Source organism: Myodes glareolus, chromosome 12, assembly GCF_982192425.1.
Source record: "Myodes glareolus chromosome 12, mMyoGla1.1, whole genome shotgun sequence".
Lineage (NCBI taxonomy): Eukaryota > Metazoa > Chordata > Mammalia > Rodentia > Cricetidae > Myodes > Myodes glareolus.
The window spans coordinates 26,224,087-26,248,458 of NC_142037.1; the positions used below are offsets into that span (position 1 = coordinate 26,224,087).

Below are 24,372 nucleotides of genomic sequence, written 5' to 3' on the forward strand. Positions count from 1 at the left end.
TGTCTCAGTCCCTAAAGTCCCATCCCTGCCACACAGGGACACAGCAACGGGTTTGCTCCTGTGTCCAGGCTGGTGCACCGCTCTGCAGCTCTCCGCTGCAGTCATGCTTGGCACGTCTAGGGGAGTGCTCCATGAGTGACAAGGAGCACCAGCGGTGGGGATGCTGCGGCGAGATGTGCCTGGCTGGTGCTGTCCCCTCACCCTGCACCCACAGGGTGGGCGCAAAAGGAATTCACACTTGGCTAGTTGCCTGAACACGGATCAGATCATCGTCCATCGAAAGAGAACAACTTTGAATCTTAGCCCCTATAATGCTTAGCCAGAAGGAAATGATTTCTCTAGCTACATTCTGTTCTGCAGCAGGCAGATAAGGGCACAAGCTGTGTTCGGGTTTGGTTTTTGACAAGGTTCCTCTAGGTCAAATGCTTGGCAGGCTCCTCTGAGCAGTGCCCTTGAAGGGCCTTGGCGACAAGAGCTAAGCTGTCTACGGGATCTATCAAGTCTGTTTAAAGTTCTCCATGTATCTGATCAGGCCTCACACCCCGCACTGCTCCCGGGGTGGTTCCTGTCCATTCTGGACGGTCTTACTAAAAGTCCTGTCTCATCAGTTTAACCAAAATCCCCACGATCACTTTCATCCTTTTCTAGTCTTTGACCCCTGCCTTGCTCCTTGCACACTCTACATTCAGTACCAAACCCTCTCTCCATGCTCCTCTCACGGTGAAGTCCAATTCCGCTCTGAGGTCCTCCCTTTACTGTGGTGACCCTACACAAAATCTATTTCAGCGCTCTGCCGTCTAGCTCTGCACGCTCTTTGACGTGTTCCAGGGTGGGAGCGGAGAGAAGAGTATGCAGGGTTAGTGAAGGGAAGAAGAGGAGGAGGGTGAGCCCATCACTTGCCTCGAACTTAGAATTGGATTTCTTTTCTTTTTTAAGAGAGGTTCTCCCATAAATACCAAGGGCCTGTTTTTTTTGGCTTTAAAATGCCCTACCAACTTTATTTTTTTTAAAATAACGGTGTGGTGTTGTTGTACAAGCTTGAAGGAAGTACCTGACACATCCTTAGATATCCGAGAAGACTGTTCTATCGCTAAGCTTCTCAAGTGAGAAAATATACACCTAGATAAAATAGCCATGCAGCCAGGAACCCGCGTGCTCTTCTATCCCCTCTGAAACTGTACGGGAAGCAGCCCCTCATACCAGCGCTCCTCAATCCTTGCAGCCACCACAGCAGTGCAGGGAGGTAGACGCGAATGCTTGCGGAACAAACGAACGGATGGGCAAATGTTGTTCAGAGCAGTATTTCCGAAAGATTCCCCTCTGAAAATAAATTCTCAAGAGCAAAACCTGGAAAGGCGGTGGCCAGGGTTCCCCAGTCAACCGGGAGTCTTGGGTGATGTGGGTGTGGGAAGGCAGGGCACGGACGGGAGACTTCCTTTCAGGTTCCGGATCCAGCCCAGCTGCTTCCACCCCAGCTGGCAGCTCTCTGCCCAAGATTCTCAAGCCACACTTGGTGGCTATCCAGTAGCAAGATGACTCAAAGCTGACATTCCCTAAATCCCTTCTCTTTCTTTTTTCTGCCTTTGCAAAACCAACACTTAACAAAACACAGGCTGGTGCCACCTACAGAGGAAGGATCATTCCCCAGACCACAGGGGGCCTCCTAGACTCTCTGCGTCCAGGAATGGCTCCCTAGGGCCTCTGGGCCTAACAGTGTTATTTATTTGGATAGCCAGTAAGTTATTTGCTTTGGTTCTTTGAACTTTAAAAAGTTGAAATGTTAAGTTCCAAATTTAAATGGGAAAAAAATGTTATTCGTGGGGAAAATCAAGGGTATGAAAAATGGAAATGTCAAATTAGGTTTATATGGCTCGTGTTCAGAAATCAGATTTTTCATTTCCTTCAGTAAAACAACACCAAGAAGCTGTGCAAATCTGTGGTTGGGGGCTTTAAAGGGGACATGCTGCTCTCTGTGGGGCACACTGGCTCCCCAGTGCACCAAAGAAGACAAGGAGTGACTTAAAAGACAGAGGCAAGTCTTTTTGAAATATGGAATTGAAAATTACATTAATTTTTTTGGTGACTTTACTCATGGGGGACGAGAACCATTTTCAAAAATTAGACATCTTTTTAAAAACCCAAAGTTGGCTGCTCGCCCTGTGGGGAAAGTGGGTTGTTTACAAGAGGTCCTTTTTTTTTTTTTTAACATTGACGAAAGTCATCCCAATAATTGGTTAGAAAAGCTTACTTTGAAAACCATGCCAGAAGCTTGAAGCCTGCTTTAAGTGGTTCATGCAAAAACTAGTTTCCTGGTTTACTGCTGGGAGGCGGTCATGTTAAAAGCACATTGCTGGCGTTTATTCTCTGGGAGGAGGAGGGGCCAGTGCTGGGGAATTCTAGGCAGGAGGGATTAAAACTCCAGTGTAGTTGCTTTGGGCAAACAGAAGTCCCCCTCTTCCCCTGTATCTCAGAGCGTTGAAAACAAGTGGTGCCCAATCACGCTTACGGGCCCCATGTGTCTAGCAGGTACCACCAGAGGGGCCATGTGAACAGTCTGTGGGACTTTGACTCCGACATGGAAAAAACCATTCTCAACCACATTAGAAACTTTCAAAAGAAAGATCTATAAGGGGGTGCATGCATGCGTGCATGCGTGTGTGTATATACAGCTCAGCAGGCTTAAGTTCCCCATATGACTCCAAATGGCTCAGTTATCTGTCATATATTCTTTTCCAATTACAGGGACTTCATTAAGCCATGTGACCAAAGGGAACCAGAAGGAGCAGAGAGACTTAGGCCTTTGAGGAGAGGTGTGAGGGAACCAAAGACAACCAGTGAAATGGGACCGTTCAGCCAGGTGCTGGGAACATCTGGGGTGGGGAATGGATGGGGTTAGAGACTGCAAGCTGGGGGTTCCATCTGTGAGGTGGGGGCAAGGACAAGGACATTTGTGAGAGGAAAGATGCGAAACACGTAGCTGACAAGGTGGCTCCACCTGTGTCATACACGGGTGTCAGCAGGGTGTGCGTTGGAGACCTGTTTTAGAATGTGGTCCTCCGTCAGAACTTCTGTAAGACATCTTCTGATTTCTCAGCTGTACCTTGCAATTCATAAAGCGATCCCAAAGGGCTTCACTTAAGTGAAAAAGGTTCAAATGAGATAAAACTCGATGTCTATTTTCTCGGCAGCACTAGCTAAACACACGGCACATGTTCAACAGCCACGGTGGCTGGTTGTTCCCAAAGTGAGAGACGCACAGACCCACTAGGCAGCAATCCACGAGAGCAGCATCAGAATGAAAAAGGTCTTAACTCCAGGTAGCTGCACCACCCTGACCCTGGCACACGGTGACTAGCCACGACAACGGCAAATCAATCAACTTCTGGGTGACTGTTGTCTATGCCTAAGATGGGAACATTCATAGTCCTTACTTAGGATATGTTGGGGAATATTATTTTAAGGTGTGTTGCTTTTGTTTATGCTGCATTTGTTTAATGCCTGAAGCTGTGATTCTTTGCCTGTCTAAACCGATGGTCCTAATAAAGAGCTGAAGGGCCAATAGCGAGGCAGGAGAAAGGGTAGGTGGGGCAGCAGGCAGAGAGAATAAATAGGAAAAGTGAGGGGGGAGCAATGACAGAAGGGAGGAGGACACCAGCGGCAGCCACACAGTCACGCAGCCACGCAGCCAGCCACGGAGTAAGAGTGGAAGTAAAGATCTACAGAAGAAAAGGAAAAGGCCCAGAGGCAAAGGGTAGTTGGGATAATTTAAGAAAATTTGGCTAGAAACAAGCAAGCTAAAGCCAGGCCTTCATAAATAAGAATAAGCCTCCATGTGTGAGATTTATTTGGGATCTGGGTGATGAGCACCCCCCCAAAAGCCAAAAGAGTAAAACATTGCACAAAAAAAGGGTATGTGGTATGAAGATCCTATTATTTAGTACCCAGAAGTCAGATGATGATGTTTGTCAACCTATTTTGGTCACATCATCTGTCATCACAACAGCAAGGTATCTATTACAGAAAACCAAAATTAGGCTGCAGAGATGGCTCAGTGGTTAAGAGCACTGACTGGAGTTCCAGAGGACCCAGGTTCAATTCCCAGCACCCACACAGGCACACGGCTCACAGATGTCTACAACTCCAATCCTCTGGGATTCGATGCTCTCTTCTGAATCCCAGAGGTGCCAGGCACAGTCACGGTTCACAGACACACATGCAGGCAAAGCACAAAAAGAAGTAAATAGGAACCATAAACCTAAAAATAAGTAAATAAAATAAGCTAACAAAGCTTACATGAAAAACGCTCCACTTGTTAAGAGATGTCCTTAAAAAGAACACAATGCAGCCTCAACTCTCCAGGTTTCATGAGAGGTTCAGATAGCTAAGTTACAGTGGCACAGAAGGGAAGTGTCAAAGAAAATAGCAGTGTACTGTCAGAGCAGGGGTCTCTAAGCAGACTTTGTTGTTGTTGTTGTTTTTCGAGACAGGGTTTCTCTGTGTAACAGCCCTGGCTGTCCTGGGACTTGGGAGGCAGAGGCAAGCGATCTCTTTGAGTTCTAAGCCGACTTCTTATCCAATGACTGACAGGAGGTGGGGGAGCCTGAGACCCACTGGTCCCATCGGACAGGTGTGCCAAGGCACGCGGCATCGCCAGAACACTGCCCCAGCTGTTGACAGTGAGCCCCAGTTACAGATTACGGAGGGTGGACACCTAACCAAGAACAGGTAAGCCTGGACACCTTGAGGAAAAAGAGAGTTGAATGTCTTACAAAAAAAAAAAATAATAACCAGGAGTAATAGAAGCCACAGATGGGAAATGTGCTTGTGCTACCTCAGGTTTCTCTAACTTGAGTTTGGAATCGCAGATACCTGCTTACAGTGGAAAACACATTATGACCCCGGAATCTGATGCTTCAAACAGACACCTCATCTGGGAAAAAGGATTGGGGATGTGGCTCAGTAGTGAAGTGCTTGCCTCGGATGTGTAAGGTGCTGAGTTTAATGCACAGCAACACACACACATGCACACACGCACACACACTGCACCTAAGTATTAAATTACGCTTGACACAGTGAAATGAATAAATTAAAATAATAAGGTTATCCGGAGGCTCTTCTATCTAGGGAGAACAAACTTTATTTTACTCTTTAAATAAAAGTTTAGGTTTTTTATTGTTAATTTTATTCACTGATCAAAAGCCAAGGATAAAGACTTTATAAAATATATTACTTGTATACAAATTCACTAAGGTTCATACCTGTGGAATGGTAAATATCTTAAAAAAATACCCAAGGTGGATGAATTCATTCAACACCTGGGCAAAAGTACTGTGCTGGGGATGGGGGTGGGGGGTGGGAGTGGGGGAGTAGGGGAAGCGGAGGGGGTGGGGTGAGGGGGGTAGGGGAAGTGGGTGGGAGGGGTGGGTTGGACAGTAAGGCAACCAAGCTGTACTACCAGGGTTGTCACTTCCAAGGGAACACCACAGGCCATGTTCTAACATGTCTAACATGTGCTAACATATCAATATAGCGCCATGCACACCAGAGCACGGTGGGTGCTGCTCCCAGGACATTGTGGGTATAGCATGGTTGAGTGGCTGCTTCGATGCTTACGAAAATCTGCTACCTAGGTGTCTTAGCCACTTTTCTGTTGCTATAACAAAACACTATGACGAAGGCAACTTATAAAAGACATTTAATTCATTGGGCCTCCAGTTTCAGAGGGTTAGAGTCTAAGATGGCAGAGCCACGGCATGGTGGCAGGAACAGGTGAGAGCTCACACCCAGAAGGCGGAGAAAGCAGTGGTGATGGCACCAGTCTTCTGAGACCTCAAAGCCATCCCCAGTAACACACCTCCTTCAACAAGGCCATGACTCCTATTCCTTCCCAAACAGTTCTACCAACTGGGGCCCAAGCATTTAAACATATGAACCCATAGGGCCCTTCTCCTTCAGATTTTCACATTGAAGAACCAGATCCCCAGAAATATTAAATACAGAAACTCTTTTGCTGTTGTTTCTTATTTTCTAATTTGTTTTTTTTTTAATAAGTGGGGATTGAACTCAGAGCCTTGCGTATCCTAGGCAAGCACTCTCCCACTGAGACAGATCCTCAGCCCATTTGCTTCTATAACTTTGGGGTTGTAGGATCTACATATCAATTTTCATTGCAGATGAAACCAATTATGAATGTGTTTACGTTACCAAAAGACACATCTCTAACAGGCCAAGCATGCCTATCAATTAGGTAAATACAGGAGAGCTCTTGACATCGGTAAAGGGGTGGGAAGCAGAGGTTGCAAAGGGTCCAGATCTGTGTAGTGAAGGATCAATGAGCAAGGTGGGAAAATGAGGACCCAAGTAGGCTTCTTGAGTGAGAACAAGGCAGGATGGGAAGGGGGTGGTTTTGGACAGCAGAGGAACCTTGTTCATTGCTTTGAAAGTCGAGAAAAATGGAAGAATGCTATTTACGCATCCACTCATTCAATGAGGCCAAATAATCCTGTATCTCATTCATGGTGACTTCAATACAGAAACAATAATCTCAAAAAACGGATTGGCGATCATTTTATAAAGACTTCATGCTTTTCTTGTTTGTTTGTTCTTATTTGATACTGTTTTTGAAACAGGAATCTGTCACCCAGGCTAGCCTCCAATTCATGATTCTCCTGCCTCAGCCTGAGTAGCTGGGATTACAGGCGTAGACCACCACGCTCAACCAAGTCTTCATTTTGTTAGTGTTTTAAAACAGTGCTGTGTACATGTTTGACAGTGGGAAATGAGCATGCGTGTGCAGAGGCAGAAGTTAGTCTAGCAGATCCTCCTCATACACTCAGGAACGTACTGTCTGAGACGGGGTCCCATTCTACACCTTGAGCTCACCAATTTGGCTAGACTAGAAATCAGCTGACCCCAGGGATCCTCCTGTCCCTACAGCCCTAGTGCTGGTGTCACAGGTGCACAACACATCGCCATGCCAGGAATCTCTTTCTTTAATGTGGTATCCAGGGGATCAAAGCCAGGCCCGATGCTTGTATTCAATGCACTACGGACTGAGTCATCTCCTCCTCCCTCAAAATTTCTTCTTGTTTGTTTGTTTTGGTTTTTGAAGACAGGGTTTCTCTGTGTAACAGCCCTAGCTGTACTGGAACTAGTTCTTGTAGACCAGGCTGGTCTCAAATTCACAGAGATCCGCTGGCCTCTGCCTCCCGAGTGCTGGGATGAAAGGTGTGGGCCACCATTGCCCAGCTTATGACTTCATTTTTTAAAGCCCAGTTGTAGGCTGAGCCATCAGCTGTATCTATTCCCCCACCCCCTCCATAGCCTCTTCTATTCTCAACTTCCTGGGCTTAAACGACGCCTTTCAGACCACTCACTCGGCAACAGCCGCTCTATGACCCGAAGCATTTCCTTACTTCTCTTGGGGTTCAGTCCTGGTGTGGTACATTTTACAGGTGTGGGCAACTACATACTGACACCCTGTATTCCACCCACTTATTCCCTGACTTATGGCAAAGGCCAACCGTCTTTGCTATTTCCAAACTGTCACACGGTGTGCACTTAAGGGTCTCCACATCTTTTCATAGCTTGATATCAGTTTTGGTACAGAATAATATTTCATTGACCATCCTTGATATCAGCTTTTGGCAGAATAATATTTCATTGCCCGGATGGTCTGGTCTCTCTTTCCCCTACCACAGGATAACTGCATTGCTTCAGGTCTTGTGATCTTGAGTAAAGTTGCTTCTGTAGTCTACCCTGTGGCAGGTTTTATGTAGACACGAGTTCTTTTAACTCCTCTGGATAAATATTAAGCATAGTTGTTTCAGTCGGGTATTCTTTAGCAGGTTAAGTAAATTCCCCCTCCGTGCCTGCTTTACTGGGAGTTTTCATTTTGAATGGTTTTCAAGTGGCGACTGATATGACACATGATTCTTCTCCCTTGGTGTGTTGATGTGATGGATTACACTCCCTGAATTTCAAATGCTAAGCCAGCCTGGCATGGCAGGAACAAATCCCACACAGTCATGAAACGACCCTGCCTGGTGAGAGGTCATCAGGACAAAGTGGAGTGTTCTTGGCATGAACTTGTTGAGCTTTCATTGAAGATTTTCATGACCATGGCCATGAGAGCTATTGTCTTATCTGATTTCGCTAGTAGATGCTGTTAGCCTAACACTCACTGCAAGAGTCTGTGCTCTCTGCTTCTGTGTTATAGGAGAGACCGGGCACCCTTAACTGGTGAGCTCGTTCTGGTTTGGCGTAACCATAACAGAGTGGATCTCCGCAGTGGGTAAAGGTCTTCGGAGACTGTTTTCTTGCACGTGTGTTGGTAGACTGTGGTTTTCACAGACTCGGTACATCTTATCTGTGAGATTACAGATGTCAAATCTTTCATGACCATGATCTGCAGCGACACTCTCCTTCACCTGTGATGTTTGTAGTATGTGTCCTATTTCCTAGATCCTCACTTAGCCTGGCTAGAGGATTATCTTTTTTTTTATCTTTCTGAAGAATCATTCTTTTTGTTAATTTTCCCTTTTGATTTCCTGTTTTCATCCATTTCTCTCCCTCTCCCCTCTCTCTGTTCCCCCATCCTCACCCTCACCCCTCCCCACCCTCTCTCCCATTGCTTCTGAGACAGGATAACCAGAGTGAGTAGGCGCTGGTCACTTAGGCTATGGTAATATCCCTCCAGCTTCCCCGAAGGGCGGGTCTTCTCAAGACTGCTTTGCTCTGGCCTCTTTCAGAGGGCACCCCCACACCTTGTTGAAAGAGAGGAATTCGCTTTAATCTGTCTCATGAGCATCTCCTGGATCCGCTGGAGGTGAAATGGATTGAGCCCACAATGCTCAAGCTCTACATTCTCCGAGTCTCCATCCCAAATCCTTGGCAATTTGCCAATGATAGTTCCGGCTTTCTGCCCAGGGGGAGGATGTGAGGCAGGGAGTGCATTAGGATTCTTTGTCTCTGCCTGACCTCCAAGGGCTCACTTCTCTCAGAGATCTCAGAGCCTGCTGGTCCTTGAGTTTGTTCAGCTGCAGAGGCGCTCCTGGTCAGTTCAGACAGAGACTATGGAATGAGGTTTTTTTTTCCCCCTTTTTCATTTAAAAAGCTTCCAGGTGATTGAAACTTCGTCTCCTGGTCTGGTCCTCTAGATATTTATTTTATATTCTCGACAGTCAGAGGATAAAGATAAGAGAATAAAAGTTATATAAAGATAAGAGAATAAAAGTTCCGCAGTGGTCTGTCTACTCACCGCAGAATCCACGAAGTTTACTCATCTTTCCATGGTGTTAGGCAAAGGCTCTCGGGGGATGGGAGACTCATCGATCTTCCTCCTGGGGGCCTGGGCACTTGACATTGTTTGCTGGTCCTGGACAAGAGGACCTGCTATCTACCCAATAAGGCAGAACCTATATCTGAAATCAACATTGGCACAGACAAGAGGGACCAAAGCCTTTCTAGTGAGATGCAGTAATTCGCTGTCAGAGAGCTGGAAACCATTTCAACCCAGATACAAGGTCAGGACTCTGAGAGCCACCACTTACTCAACACAGCAACCAGAAAGAAAAGCCCCCACAAGGATGGAACTTGTGGAATGCATAATTCTTTGCTTCCTGCTGCTTGTAGATCATTGATCAACAATCTATGAACGATAAGACTCAGTTTTCCCCATGAGTGCTCTGCAGGGGAGAGGACTTTCCCAAACTCACTTTCAATAAACACAAGAATCTATTGTCTCTCTCCTAATGGGAGGCTTTGATGCTTCACTGAGAGCAAAACATTGCACCAATTCCCCACAGCTAGTAACATCTTCAAAAGATGGAAGAACAAAGCAAATGGATGTTTATCTTTGAAGAGGTCAGGAGGAGAAACTGTGAAATATAAACAGCCGTGAGGAGGACTTCTTAATGCCTAGGATTTGAAATGCACATGCGAAAGTTCTCTCGGGACTGACGGACATTTACAGTGGTAAGATTATAATGCTTACTTCCTTCAGTACCCTGGCCTGCTTCATACATCCCTACTGAGAACCTGTCTGACTGACTGTCTGACCAGCAAGGGTACTGTTGACTTCAAGAAAAAGGAGGCCCAGAAAATGGTAGTATTTCTATTTTCCTTATTTCACCCTTAGTTATTTGTGTTTTAACTTCTAAGGTTTAGGTAGAATATCGATTCTCTACAATTAATCCCTAAAATATTCTACTAGTGAAATACTAAGTTATATACGTCAATGGTAATTGTCGCAACCTGCTTGTTAGAATCTACTTATTTCAACAGATACAGGAATTAGAAGTATTAACAGGGAATTCCATAATATCTTATAAAAGTAGCAAAATGAGCCAAGAATTCTGCCTTGTTACCCAGAGTCTAACTAAAGCAACTACAAGAATTTGGTTTAAAAAATGCGTTGTCAAGCGTAAGTCCACGCATGTACTTGGTCTGTACCTTGGACAACTCCATGCCCGGCCCACACTGCTTGCACAGGACACAATTTCCAGCCCGATCCTTGAATTCTTGCTGCCTGCAGTCTCCGGTTTCACACATCGCTTTACATGGCTGGAAAAGAAAAATGGTTCCCAAAATGTTATCTGCAGCTCCACACCTCAGGCTGCTTGCAAGAAAGGAATGACACACAGCAAGAGCGAAAACTGCCTCAGCGAGTCCACGGGACAAGTCAGCCTGTAGCAAATCTTTCCCAGCCCAGAGAATGTTCACTGATCCCACAGCCAGGGCCCCCTTGTTCTAGACTTAACTACTCTACGATCTGTTATTTTTCTGGTTATGTCTAACATGATATATGAAGAATCAACCCTTTAGGGAACCCAGGACTTTTACCACCTGGAAATTTCTGACTTAAAACCAAGCAAGCAAGCAACTAACCAACCTTTTATGATCTTAAAGGAATCTCAACATACACAATGCATACACAGGTGAGACGTATTCAGACCGTCACAAGAACTCCAGGATCTCAAGATGTAGCCCAGGCTGGCCTCAAACTCCCAACTCTCATGCCTCCTCTCCCCAAGGACTGCCACCTGGTTGGATGGAGATTCAAGGTGCACTATGCTCACTTGGAGACCCTCTTTAGAACTCCTGTCAACCATGAGCTCACACCTCCTGAGGGTGGTGGCAGAGATGACAAACGGCCAGCTCTGGACTCTTCCAGACAGAAGTGCTGTGAGAAACCACACTCACATCCTCACTGGTTGCCACCCAGCCTTTCCTGGGCCTGAACAGTATGTTTTAGCTCAGAGCATAGACCTTATGTAGAAAAACTACACCGGGACCAGAAACAAGGCAATAAGTAATTCCCCCAATTCATTAGCTTAATTGATTTAGCGACATCTATCTATCTAATAAAAAGTTCACATTATTACTGTCATTCTATAAATACGTGCTTGTTTGCCTTTTTCTAACATCTATCAATTTATTTACATATTTATTTGTGTGTGTATGTAGTGCTCATGCAATAGCACTCATGTGGAGGTCAGGGGACAATTTGTGGGAGTCCATTCTCTCCCCCCACCATGTGGGTCCCAGGCATCAAACGGAAGTCATCAGGCTGAAGGCGAGTGTTCCTACCCACGGAGCCATCTCACTGCTCCTTATTTATTGATGGGCAGTGTTCTGTTGAAAAACGTAGTATCGGGCTGGGAGTGTAGCTCAGTTGGGAGCACTGCCTGCCTAGCATGAATGCAGTCCTGGGTTCAGTCCCTAGCACTGTATAGTCCTATGTGGTAGGGTGAATGCCTGTGACGGCAGCATTGGAGAGGGACAGGGAGGAGGGTCAGAAGTTCAAGGTCATCCTTGGCTAAGGAGTTCAAGACCAACTTGAGCTACATAATGTTGTCTTTCATAGTGACATAAAACCATGTGTCTATATTTAAAAAAATGAAAATAGAAGTGAATTTGTTTAAAGTAATAAGGGACAAATGGGAGGGAGGGAGGCAACAAGAGGGAAGGCAGAGCGGAGGGTGACTTCAGCATATAATAATCTGTATAAAAGTTGAAAAACAACGAAGTAAAAATTTTTAAAATACACTTATAAGGTTATCTTAAAATGCGAATATAGCTCAAATGGTGGGGGGTTTGCTTAGCAGTCGCAAAGACCCAAGCTTGATCCCCGGCACCAGGTAATATGGCTGTGGCCGTCTGTGCTGGCAACCCAAGCACCCGGGCAGGAAGACTAGCCAAAGGACATTCTCAGCTGTGTAGCAATTCAAGGTCATCACAGCAACAGGACACCCTATCTACGAACAACAAAAGCAACAATTACCTGCTGAGGTGTGAGAAGGCGGGAAACTTCTTTTTTTAATTATTATTTATTGACTGAGAGGTTCTCAGGATGAACATTTGTGAAGTCATACACAGAGCAACCTTGCTAATGGTGTCTCAGAAGGACCACTGGTTCCGCCTTTTACCCTAAGCAGGGATGCCCTCATTAACTTAGTTGATGACCATTTTGCTGCTCTAAATTAAAGCTAAAAGTCTTTAGAGATTCTGTGAGGACAGCTTCCATCAACGTTACATCCACATGTCACACACATCATGACCAATCACACCGCAGTGCTGGAAGCGAGAGCTTCCATCAGGTCTGCCAGTGCTTTCAAACAGTCAAAGCCTCCGCCTCCAGGCCAGTGGGAAAGAGAATCCATGGGAGGCTCAGAACTAGAAAGTCCTCTGTGGGTAGAAGTCTAACAGACCATAGTTCTGGACAGAAGTTTCCCTTTTGCCCCAGATAAGTGTAACCTCCTTGAGGAAGAAATTCTACCTCTGTCCCAGGCCATTTACTCAGTGTTGGACAACTGTAGGGCCAGAAAAGAGGTTTCCTCGTGGCTACATAGCGTCATCACAGACTCGAACTCCAGGCTGACTTACACTGACTTCACCTTCTAAGACCTTGGGTACTGTCTCCAAGGTTAATAGCTCTCTCTATAGGTGTAGGTCCTTATTATATCCCAGATTAAATAAATGTTGATTCTACTGGATATCTCCACAGGCCTTCGGTCACACTTTCAAAACCACTAAAAATTCTCTGTCTTTAACACTCTTGGAGCTCACGATAGATGCAAATACCACATCGAATAGCTTTCATCTGTTCTGGACTGGAGATGTAGCTCAGTGGTACAATAGGTGCCTAGCATGCACAAGGCCCTGAATTCAATCCCACAAAACAACATCCAACTATCCCTGTAGATCCTGGAAATCAGCGTAGAATTTATGGTCTTCTTAGTTCTCAACCTGTAGGTCGTGACCCTTTTGGGAGGGAAGGGCTAAAAGGCCCTTTCACAGGGGTTGCATATTAAATATTCTACCCATCAGATATTTATATTACCATTCGTAACGGTAGCAAAATTACGCTTATAAAATAGTAACAAAAATAATTTTATGGTTAGAGAGTCTCCACAACACGAGGAACTCTAGTAAAGAGTCTGAGCATGAGGGTTGAGCACCACTGCCCTAGGGTATATTCTAATAGAAACAGGCTACAAACCCAAAATAATGTCATTAACTTAATATAACATGAGGAGTGATGTGGCAACTAGCTTTATGACTTTACCTAGATTTAAGAGAGATAATTTCAACACCTGTGGCAAACTTCCTGGCACAACTGCACTACCTAAACACAAAAGAGAGCAGCCATAATTTGGAAAAAGAATTTAAAACAATGATTTCATAAATAAAAACCAGTCTTGGCAGTATTTATTTTTGTTTGTATTGAGAAAAGATCTTGCTACACAGCCCAGGCTGGTCTCGAACTTGCAATTTTCCTGCCTCACCCTCGAGGGCTGAGATTTCGGCACTCATAATCCTGAGACCACTATATGAATTCTTTCTCCATATTCCTATGAAAGGAAGAAGAGTGTACTTACCAAATAGCCCAGGACAAGCATGGTGGTGAGGAGCACTCTCCCATGCCCGAGCAGGACCCTCGAAGCCATGGCTCTCATCAGATGTGTTTATCCCTGAGGACAAGGAGAAGAAGGGAGACACAGTTAGCACTCAGGGTCTTAGGGAACACTCTCATACAGTGATATGACCACCATTTTCCCTAATACAAAGCACTGGATATTACTTATTTTTTTTAAAAAGAACCATTTTATTTTATTTATGTATGTATGTGTTTCCAGGATGAATAGGGCCAACAGGGTAATAACCGTAACAAAAGAACATTTCTAAGCACCAGTGTGTGTCTGGCATGCTAATTTGCTTAGACCAGAGACCTTCTAGAGCAGTGGTTTTAAGCCTTCCTAATGGCACAACCCTTTAATACAGCTCCTCATGCCGTGGTGACCCCAACCATAAAACCATTTCATTGCTATCTACTCACTGTCATTTTACTGTTATTATGAACTATAATGTAAATATTTGTATTTTTCAACGGCCTTAGGTGATCCCCACGAAAGGGTTGTTCAGTGTCGTTCAACCCTTAAAGGGGTTGAGACCTCCAGGTTGAGAACCTCTATTCTAGACCATCAATGCTATCATTTTTTTTTAGAGATGGGAAAATGACACACAGGGAGGGTTAAGGAGATAAACTGCATTCCCTGAAGTATATACCACGGGTCCTAAGATGTGAAAAATGTGTGATTCTTAAAAAGTTAATAAGGTGTAATTAGTAGCTGGGCATAGTGCTGCACACCTTTAATCCCAGTATTTGGGAGGCAGAGGCAGGTAAATCTCTGTGAGTTCAAGGCCAGCCTGGTCTACTACATAGTGAGTTCAAGGACAGTCAGAGCTACAGAGTGACACCCTGTCTTGAAAACACTAAAAAAGCAGGGTGGTGGTGGTGCACATCTTTAATTCCTGCACTTAGGAGACAGAGGCAGAGGCAGGGGTATCTCTGTGAGTTCGAGGCCAGCCTGGTCTACGAGAGCTAGTTCTAGGACAGGCTCCAAAGCTTCAGAGAAACACTGTCTCAAAAAAACCAAGAAAAAGAAAAAAGAAAAGAAAAAGAAATAAACACTATAGAAGAAGAAAAAAAAGTGTGTGGTTTATTTGGTCTTACAAACTAACACATAAAAGCAAGTACAGGCTGAGCATCCCTTACATGAAATGCTAGGATCAGAAGAGTTTGAGATACCAGGTTTTCTCTGACTCTGGGAAACTGGTGCATATAGCATGAGGACCAAATCAACTCAAACTTCATTTGCTTCATGTACAACTTAAACGTGTAGCCTGAAGGTGACTTTATAGGAAGGTTTTAATAATAGTGTGTTGTTAGAGAGAGTCTCCACTGGGTGGAATCCCCACTTGGGTCCCCAGCTTGCTGGCGTGAAAAGTAATCCAAACTTCCAACCTGCAAAAGCAAAGCACTTAGACCAAATGAGAGAGAAAGAGATAGATGGATGGCCTGAGTCAGTGATGGTCACCATCAACAGAAGGCTCTCTGGGGACACTGTGTGAGTGCTGGGGAACACAGACAGAGTTCAGAGAACCAGGGCTACTGAGATGGCTCAGTCAACTGGTTGGTTTCTGGGACTGGCTGGACAGCGAGTCCCAAAGACCCTCCCGTCACCATCGTCCAGTCTTGCTATTAGCGTACGTAAGTTGTGTCTGGCTTTTTAAGTGGATGTTCTCACTAAACCATCTCCTCCCAAACCATGAGGGTTTTTGCGTTTTATTTATTTTGAGATAAGGCTGTGCTAAATTGCCCCTGGCAGGTCTTGAATTCATCTCCCGTTGCCTCAGTCTCCCCAACGGTTGGGATTAGAGGTCTGCTTCAACCACGCCCAGTTCAGGATAAACTTCAATCAATGTTGGCCACGGTTCCTGGTCTCATTGCTAACAGGGAGCATCACAAGGTGGCTGTGTGAACAAGGACAAGCCTCTTGGCCTGTGGGGAACAAGCCTCCTGCAAGCCAAATATCCTAGCAGGACAGGGAGCCCTCCAGCACCGTGGGAGAGGTCACTGATCCAGGGCGTTTCTGGAACATGAGAACTGCTATCAAGTATTAGCAACCACTGTCCGTCATGTTGTGGTGCTTAAAAAGTACTTTTTTTTTTTTACGTCTTTAAGACTTTCATATATGTATGAAATGCATTTTGATCACATTTCCACCCCACTCCTTCTCCTAACCCTCCCAGAACCACTCCCGCTCTCCACCTCTTCCAACTTTGTGTCTTTTTAAAAATAAAAGTAATGCACCGTGTCTAATTTGTGCTGCTCATGCGCTAATGGCTGTGACGCCACCCACTGGACAGCGGACCGACCCTCAAAGAAAACCAGCTCTCACCCCTAAGAAGTCCTCAGCTGGCAATAGTTCCTCGGTTAGAGGTGGGGCTATGAGGCCTGCCCCACGTCGGAATGACGAATGGCGTGATCCTTGTGCAGGTCTTGCGCAGGCTAGCCCCGCTGCTGTGAGCTCGCTAGTACGGCAGTCCCGTCATTTCCAGAAGACACTTTTCACCCCAGTTCCTACCTCCGGCTCTTATAGCTTTCCTATTCTGTCTTCCTTGATGGTCTCTGAGCCTTGTGGGAATGTATGTGATACAAGTGTCCCAAATGTGGCTGGAAACTCCATAGCCAGTTATTCTCTGTACTTCGACCATTACAGAGAATACAGTTATTCTCTGTATTCGACTCTGTACTTAACTATTTCTGTGTTAAGTGCCATCTGCTGCACAAAGAGACTTCTCCAATGAGGTCTGAGAGCTGTACTGATCTATGGATACAGAGATACGGGTTTGTAGGGCTGTATCACATCCTTAGTGATAGTTATCGCCCATCCAACTCCCTTCTCTGCCCAACCTGAATCTATCTCTCTGCCTAAACATCCTTCCCCGTTACTTCCCCTTTTCTCTTCATTTTACTTATGTATGACTATCCCCCTCCCTTATATCATGACATTTTTATTGAGCATCAAATTACCTTACATGGGACAACCGTCCTTGAAGGCTGGTCCCCTGCCAGACCACTGTGGGACATCACAGTGCGGCCAGTGGAGAACAAGCACTAGTTTGAATTAAGCTTGCACAAGGCCAAGTCCCGTGTTTATAAAAAGCACACTTCTCCTTCCTTGCTTTTAAGTAGGTATCTGTCCATATCATGGGAGAGCAAGCAAAAGGTCAAAAGCCAAAACCAGTATAACTGATGGAGGCCAAATCAAAGCCCTGTCTGGTGACCCTACATGGGATCTTAGACAGTCGGCCATGTCCCTGCAGACTTGAGACTTGTGGCTGCATCCAGTGACCTCTTCTATTGGGGAAAGGAGAATTGTTTCAACAAAGCTGCAGACAGGTATGTAGGAAACCAGCAAATTTAATCAATTTTCTACTCGCTCAGCCCAGTTTGCGTGAAGAGGCATGCGTGCCTTGGGTGGGGACGGTTCTAACACGGTACGTCTGGAAGCAGCTCACAGCTCAGCAGGCATCACTGTCTTCTACATGCCTTTCCTGTCCTGGCCAAGGAGCACTTTAGAGATCAACAGTTTCACTGGTGGCCTGTTATGACTGTGGCCATGAATTTCCTGGAAAAAGTGAGATTCCTTATGAAATTATTTGGCATTCATCAAATAGAAAAATGAAACGAAATAACTAGTGTTGGTAATATTTAAAATAAAACAAAATCAAGGCAATAAAAAGGTCATTTGTGAAATTGTTTTAAAACTTTAGCATTCAGGGTTCGACTCAAAGACAGATAATAAGCATTTACGTTTCAGGGTTCTATGTATCTCACGTGAACTCATCAAGGCCCAGAAACACAAATTACTGTAAGTCTGAAGATTCTCTAGTTTACCAAAATGTCCACGCTGAAAACACCTTCTAACCACCCAGCATCCATGTCTGTGGAACAGGTACAGAGAAACTGCCCCTAGTCACACCAAGGAGGTTAACGGTATGAGAACTAGGCCAGAACGCGGAGGTCCAGGAATCCAAAGTGCCGGGCTGGCCACATCTCACCAGCTGCACCGCGGAGGCTCTTACAAATGAAGTCACTCGGCCTGCTCATTTGCGTGAATGGGTATTAATGCAGATGTGTCCCAGCTGGCCTAGCTGGGCAGGGGCGGGAATAGACCAGGTGCTGGAGATGCACACCCCTGGCGGTCGTTGACAATGAATTAAAAAAAAACAAAACTGTGCTGTGTGTACAAGGCAAAGGGGTCTTAGAGGCAGCAGCTTAGGAAAGCAATGCCCAGGGGACTCTAAATTGGCTAGGCTGGGCAGACCTGTAGAGCAGTCTCTAAACAGCGTCTGCCCTAGCTTAACTGTCAAAGATCTGGAACCCAGTGAATGTAGTCTGGGTACTTTGGCATGATGTACCCTGGACTGAATCTCCCAGCATGCGTAATTGCTTACTTCTCTTCCTTGTGTCTGGCAAACACTTTCTTTAGCCAAGGCTGTGTGTGTGTGTGTATGTGTATACACACATACACACACACACACACACACACACACACACATATACATTCATTCTTTATCCATATGAGTGTTTTATATTCATGGATGTGTACCATGCTTGTTACTGGTGCCTCCTGATCCTGGAGGTACAAGCAGTTACAAGAGCTACCATGTGGGTGCTGGGACCTGAATTCAGCTCCTCTGTAAGAATAACAAATGCTTTTAACTGCTGAGGCTTCTCTCCAGACCCAATGCTTGGGCTTTTAAAAACAATTTCCAGTGTTATGAAGGACACCCTTGGAACATTAGCCAATCCGTCAGCCTTGAAGTCCATACTGAGGCGAACCGATCCAGAGCCAAGCACGGGCCGTCCGTCACATGTGAGAATATAAGTTTTCTCATCTCTTTTCACTGTGTGCCTGGCCTCCCTTCTCATATCCCATCACCTACCAGCCACGTGTGTTTGCTCCCAGTCAGGGTTTGGAGACTCAACGGCCAGGACATCAATTTCAGTCCAGAATTGTAACTCACATAAAGTATGCACCTGATCTATGCTACATGAAGAATAAATTAGGGATAATATTTTGTTGTTGTTGTTTGTTTGTTTATGGAGACAGGGTTTCTCTATGTAGCCTGGCCATCCTGGACCTCAAAGATTCTCCTGCCTCTGCCTCCCAAGTACTAAGATTAAAGGTGTGCGTGTGCCGCCACCACCTGGTGAGACAATAGTTTATCTCTCGGAGCTGTAAAGGATGAAATAACGTACGCGAAAAACACACGCCAAGGTAACACACGACCAAAGTATAAATGACAGGAGGAGGACAAACTCCAGGGAAAGGAACTCATTCTTGGACGCAGGGCTCAGATTTTGGCCAATTTCAGATTCTGGATTTCTGGGCCAGGGATGACCAACCTCAGGCAGCAGCCATCTTTAGGAAGGGGAAGCCGTTAATTATAGCCTAGCCTAAACAAGAAGTAACCTCTGAGAACCATCTGCCTACTTAATCTGGTAAATTCTCGAAGCGTATGCCTCTGGGGATGCTTAGAATAATCTGCATAATCTTTGACAGAATGAATCATTGACTTTCTCTATTCTTTTTTTTTTTTTTTTTTTTTTGGTTTTTCGAGACAGGGTTTCCCTGTAGCTTTGGAGCCTGTCCTGGAACTAGTTCTGTAGACCAGGCTGGCGTTGAACTCAGAAAGATTCGCCTGCCTCTGCCTCCCGAGTGCTGGGATTAAAGGCGTGCGCCACCCCTGCCTGGCGGCTTTCTCTATTCTTCCATCTCTCTGCTTCATTTTATTTTACTTTTGGTTTTTGAGGTCGAGTGTCACTGTGTAGGCCAAACTCACAGGAAACCTCCTGCCTCACCCTCCCTATTGCAGAACGTATAAGCACAAGCCACCACACTCAGCCCCTATTTTTCTAGCTATTGAAAACTACTCCTTAACCCTCAGATAAAGTGGATAGAACAGGTAAGCTTTCATCTAGCGAAACCATACTAACATTACGTAGCAAAGCAGTGTTCAACTCATGAATTTTTCTATATATATGCATATATAGAAAATAAGATACATAAGAATCAATAAGAAATGCATATATAGGAAATATGCAATAAGATAGAACATTCAAGAAATAGGAGGAGATGAAAGCAAATCCACAAGCTTACTGCTTATAAAAATCGCCGTGGAAACGAAGCCCATGCGATAAATGCAAATGCTTGCAATGGAGCAGGGGTTCGGAAATACTGCTAGTCCTGCACACTAGGAGAAAACACAGAAATTTAGGACACCATTTTCAAGCAGGACAATAAGCCTCAGCCAGTGGCTACTCTGAATCTCACCCTAACTTCCCTGTATTCAGAAAATCCTTGCTGCAAGGAAGCTGGCAGCCCTGGCAGCCTCGGAGGAAGCTCGCAGAGATGTGGAACAGCTGAGAGCAATGTGCACACTGGAAGGGAAGTGAGAGTGATTTCTCTTCCAAATAACAAAATGTTTGCGACCAAAAACTCTACAAACATTAAGATTTTCTGCTGCCAAATACAACAGTTCATATTCTCCAAAGTTCAAAATCAACAAGGGCCACTGTCAGGCTACTAGCTCTGTTTGCTTTGTTTTGTTTTTTTTTTAACAGAACTTAACACCCACGGCAGGGTTTTCCTCAGATGAATTCTCTTTTATTTCTTGAGTTGTAAACTCAATCATGCTTGCTCTAGGGAGATGTCAGGATTCTCAAAGTGTTCACTCAATAAATACACCGATAATAAATCGTGCACTTCTTCTGAAATTTATCGACTGTTTATCCTAAGATACAAGTAGGACCATCATGGCATCATCGACCACAAGTGCTCAAACACAGTTGCTCCTGGACTGTGCACAGCCATCCCCACGCCACAGCTGTTTAAATTTGTATTTTGGAAGGAAGCCTGGGTTGATTCCAAAAAGGTCTTTATACCATTTGGAGTGTCCTCCTTCAGAGGCTGTCTCCGTTCATTCAAAGAATTTCCTCGTGAGACCCCTTCATACTTCTCTTATTTTATTTTATTTTTATGAGAAGCTCAATAATCACAGCCTCATATAATTGCTGACTTGATGGATGATTCTTCTTTTCAAACCCGGAGTTTTAAGCCTTTCGTTTAAAAAGTCTATGCTTTGTAATGTGTGGACTAGAAGATAGCCCAGCTCTGTGTAAGCATCGTACGTGCAAATGTAAACACTTTCAACAAATAAAGTATGATGAATGAACTCGACGCTTCGCCTGCTCACCAGAGGCAGTTCTGTCCGTACTGCCTTGTTTGCCTTTTCCTTCAGCTGGAGTGTCCTTCCCGAAGCCTATAGACATCCACTAGTCACCTGCTGTGGGCCACACGTACTTAACTGTTCTGTGGCCTCTGCCCACTCGCTGGCAGCTGCTGACTCATTCATTTGGAGTGTCTGCTTAGCCCAGGAGGACATTCTTAGCCAGTCAAGTTCAGCACTGGAGGAACTAGACGGTTTTCAATACTGATTTGTCAGATGGAAAACCATTTGGAAGTCTGTGATTGAAGATGCATGGAGCTTTCCGGCTGTGCCGTGGCTAAGTGTGGGGTGGAACTAACTGGTCTAGAACTGAACTAAAGTGAGCCTGGGCTCACAGATTTAAATAAGTAAATTACAGTAATGTACTAAGGAGGACATGCAAAGTCACACGCCGGTTGAAAGTCATTCTTTGTCTTTGGACTCACAGTTCATTTGAACTCTCAAATATACATGAATTAAGCTCTGAATCATTTCATCATCTGCATTAATTTTCTGGGCTTTTGGGAGAGCTTTAAAAACTCATTTTAGAGACTAGAAAGATGGCTCAGCAGTGGTTAAGGGCACTTAAGAGAACGGTTGCTCTTCCGGGGGACCAGGGTTCAATTCCCAGCACCCACATAGCAGCTCTCAACTATCTCAACAACAGCCCCAGGTATCTGACACCATTTCCTGACCTCTGCAGGTACTACAATATGCACTTGCTACACTGACATACATGCAAGCAAAACACCCATACAGCCATACATAAAATAAAAATAAAGGTTAAAGAACATTTTAAACATTTTTTTACAGGAGTCTGGGAGATGGCTCAGTAGGTAAGAGTGCTTGCTCTGTCAACATGAGGACCTGAATTCAGATTCCTAGCACCCACATAAACACATACACACACACACACACACACACACACACACACACACACACACACAAGGTATGACCACAAGTCCCTGTAACCCAGTGTGGGGATCAGAGATGGTGGCTCACAGCTGTCTGGTCGTTTGCCTGAAAAAACAATCTTCCGGTTCAGTGAGAGGTCATGTCTCAAGGGAATAAGGTAAATGGCAATAAAGATATTCAACTGTCTCTGGCCTCCGCAAGTCTACACAGAAACACACACACACACTCTCTCTCTCTCTCTCTCTCTCTCTCTCTCTCTCACACACACACACACACACACACACTACTTGCACATTAGCAATTCGCCTCATACAAGTCTACTGGGAGAGTCATTTTACACTGTGGTTACTGCCATCTCCAGTGCATAAGAGTTCGTATCTGTTGGCTTCAGATTAAAATCCAGCAGGGACTCGCCATCCGTCAATCCCACCAAAGAAACAATTTCTACAATTGTGCATAAAATATTAGCATACCATCTCAGGAGTTAACATCTACCACGGAAAAGAAAATGCTAAAGTCAATAAAGTCATGCAGTCCTGATAATAAAGTAGACGTCATAAGACATTTTCATTGATTAAAAGGAACTTACAGAGCTTATGATAAGGCGTTAATGCTAAGGCAATATTTTCACAACACACTTTTATATTATATGTTCCTTTCACACCAACTCAACATGCAAAGTTTCGTTTTTGTTACTCATACCTCCGAATCCTTCAAAACTGTCTTCTACATTTAGAGCTTAATTCTTCACCCCTCTAGATACATGTCTTCCTCCGCAGAAAATATCCCGAGCAAATCCTGAACTAATGTAATATAATCCTCCCTATGCATACAAGAAGTTAATCATAAAATGACAACACAAAAATAAACTCTTGTTTACACAAGCTGTGTCTAACAATACCCATTTCCTGTGTATATAAATTGCCTTGTCAAAGGACATGTCTCTGAAGTAAAAAAAAATTATATCTTCGGAAATAAATTGAATCAAACTGTTTCGTTTAGAGAAATACCCAACAGTGCTTATAGCTTTGTTCACCAACTGAGTCCTAGGCTTAGTGGTTAGTTTACTATTGAAACTGATAATAGGTTTTGGATGCCGCCAAACCTGAGAATACATCTGGTAACCCCAGTACTCAGTACTCAGAAGGCAGAAGGATTCAGCTCGAGGCCAGCCTGAGCAACAAAAGTTTGGGGCCAGGCTGAGCTACATGAAGAGACCCCTGAATAACAGACTATAATGTATCTAACTCATAGTTCAAGAAATGGCAAGAGGGCGCTGACAAGCCTGTGAGAGCTAGCTCCTCTCCTCCAATCTATGGCATGCTCTGCTCATCAGTACTAGCAACTCTGGCATTCAATCCTTTTTGCACGGAATGAGAATGATTCTGGGCTACAGATGGATCTTCTAAACGTTCCCCTTCGGCCCTCTCCCCCGCAGTTGCGCAGTAGGGTGTGGGCGCCAGCTGGGGGCTCCCGGTGCCTGCCCAGGGACGCTGGAAAAGTGAGAGGGTGGGTGGACTAGGCGCGATCTGCACACGCACGCACATGTGCCTTACAAACACATCCTTCACGGACTAAACCCTAGCTAAGCCCTGTCACTCATGCTTTCGCTCCCAAAGGACTTGGTTATCCTGGGTGCTTCTCCCGGCACGTGCGCCTCGCCTGGGCTGCGAGCCCTCCTGCCTCAGGCATCCACCTCCCCTCGGCTCGGATCCCCCAGACCAGCTGGGCCCCGCAGCGTTGCAGTCCCGTTGCAGAGGCACCTACCTTTCCCTCGTCCTGCCCTGATGCGCCCGACTTCAGTCCGAGGCTGGGGCGGTGTGAGGTGCGGACGCTAGGCAGCACCGGGATCCCGAGCAGCCCTGCCGCCTCTCCGCTCTGTAGCCCGGCAACCGCCGCTGCCGGAACCCGCCCCGCCCCTGCTCGCCGGGAGCCCCGCCCCCGGATCCCGCTCTCCTCCCAGAATCTCATCCCGCCCCTAGTTAGTCCCCGTGGTGCTAAAAGCCTAACCCAGGTACCTCACCACACTCCCAGCCCAAACCTAGCCACTCCCACTGACGACGCCCCGCTTCTAATCTGTCACTATGCCCACCCCACCAGACCCAGACAACCCTTGGTTCTCACCCGCACCCGCCCCACAGTTGCGGCCAGGCATGCCCTGGCTCTGGCAACCCCTGCCCCGGGCTCTAGTTATGGGTTCTTTGGCATCAGGCTGCTTAGGCCAGTGGATGCAGGATGAATAGGGAAAGACTGAGTAGAGGAACTAAGACCATCAAGTTTCCTTAGGGAGCAGGAAGGAGCCTTCCTTTCACCTCTAGATTATTTCCCCAGGAT

The 24,372-nt window shown here is 45.5% G+C and overlaps 1 protein-coding gene across 4 annotated transcripts in view; it reads right to left on the reverse strand.

Annotated features, from left to right (window-relative positions):
• The window catches only part of Tnfrsf19 (TNF receptor superfamily member 19), a 92,585-nt gene that overhangs the window by 59,675 nt on the left and 8,538 nt on the right, over positions 1-24,372 (reverse strand). For 3 of the 4 annotated variants that reach the window (XM_085698593.2, XM_048447949.3, XM_048447939.3), the window contains exons 2-3: positions 13,881-13,973; positions 10,453-10,563 (exon numbers count right to left, since the gene is read on the reverse strand). In XM_085698593.2, coding sequence (XP_085554719.2) covers positions 10,453-10,563; positions 13,881-13,958 — 189 coding nt within the window. In that variant the 5' untranslated portion in view covers positions 13,959-13,973. Of the gene's footprint in view, positions 1-10,452; positions 10,564-13,880; positions 13,974-23,805; positions 23,937-24,372 lie in introns of those variants that run through there. The other variant, XM_048447928.3, reaches the window with a different exon arrangement.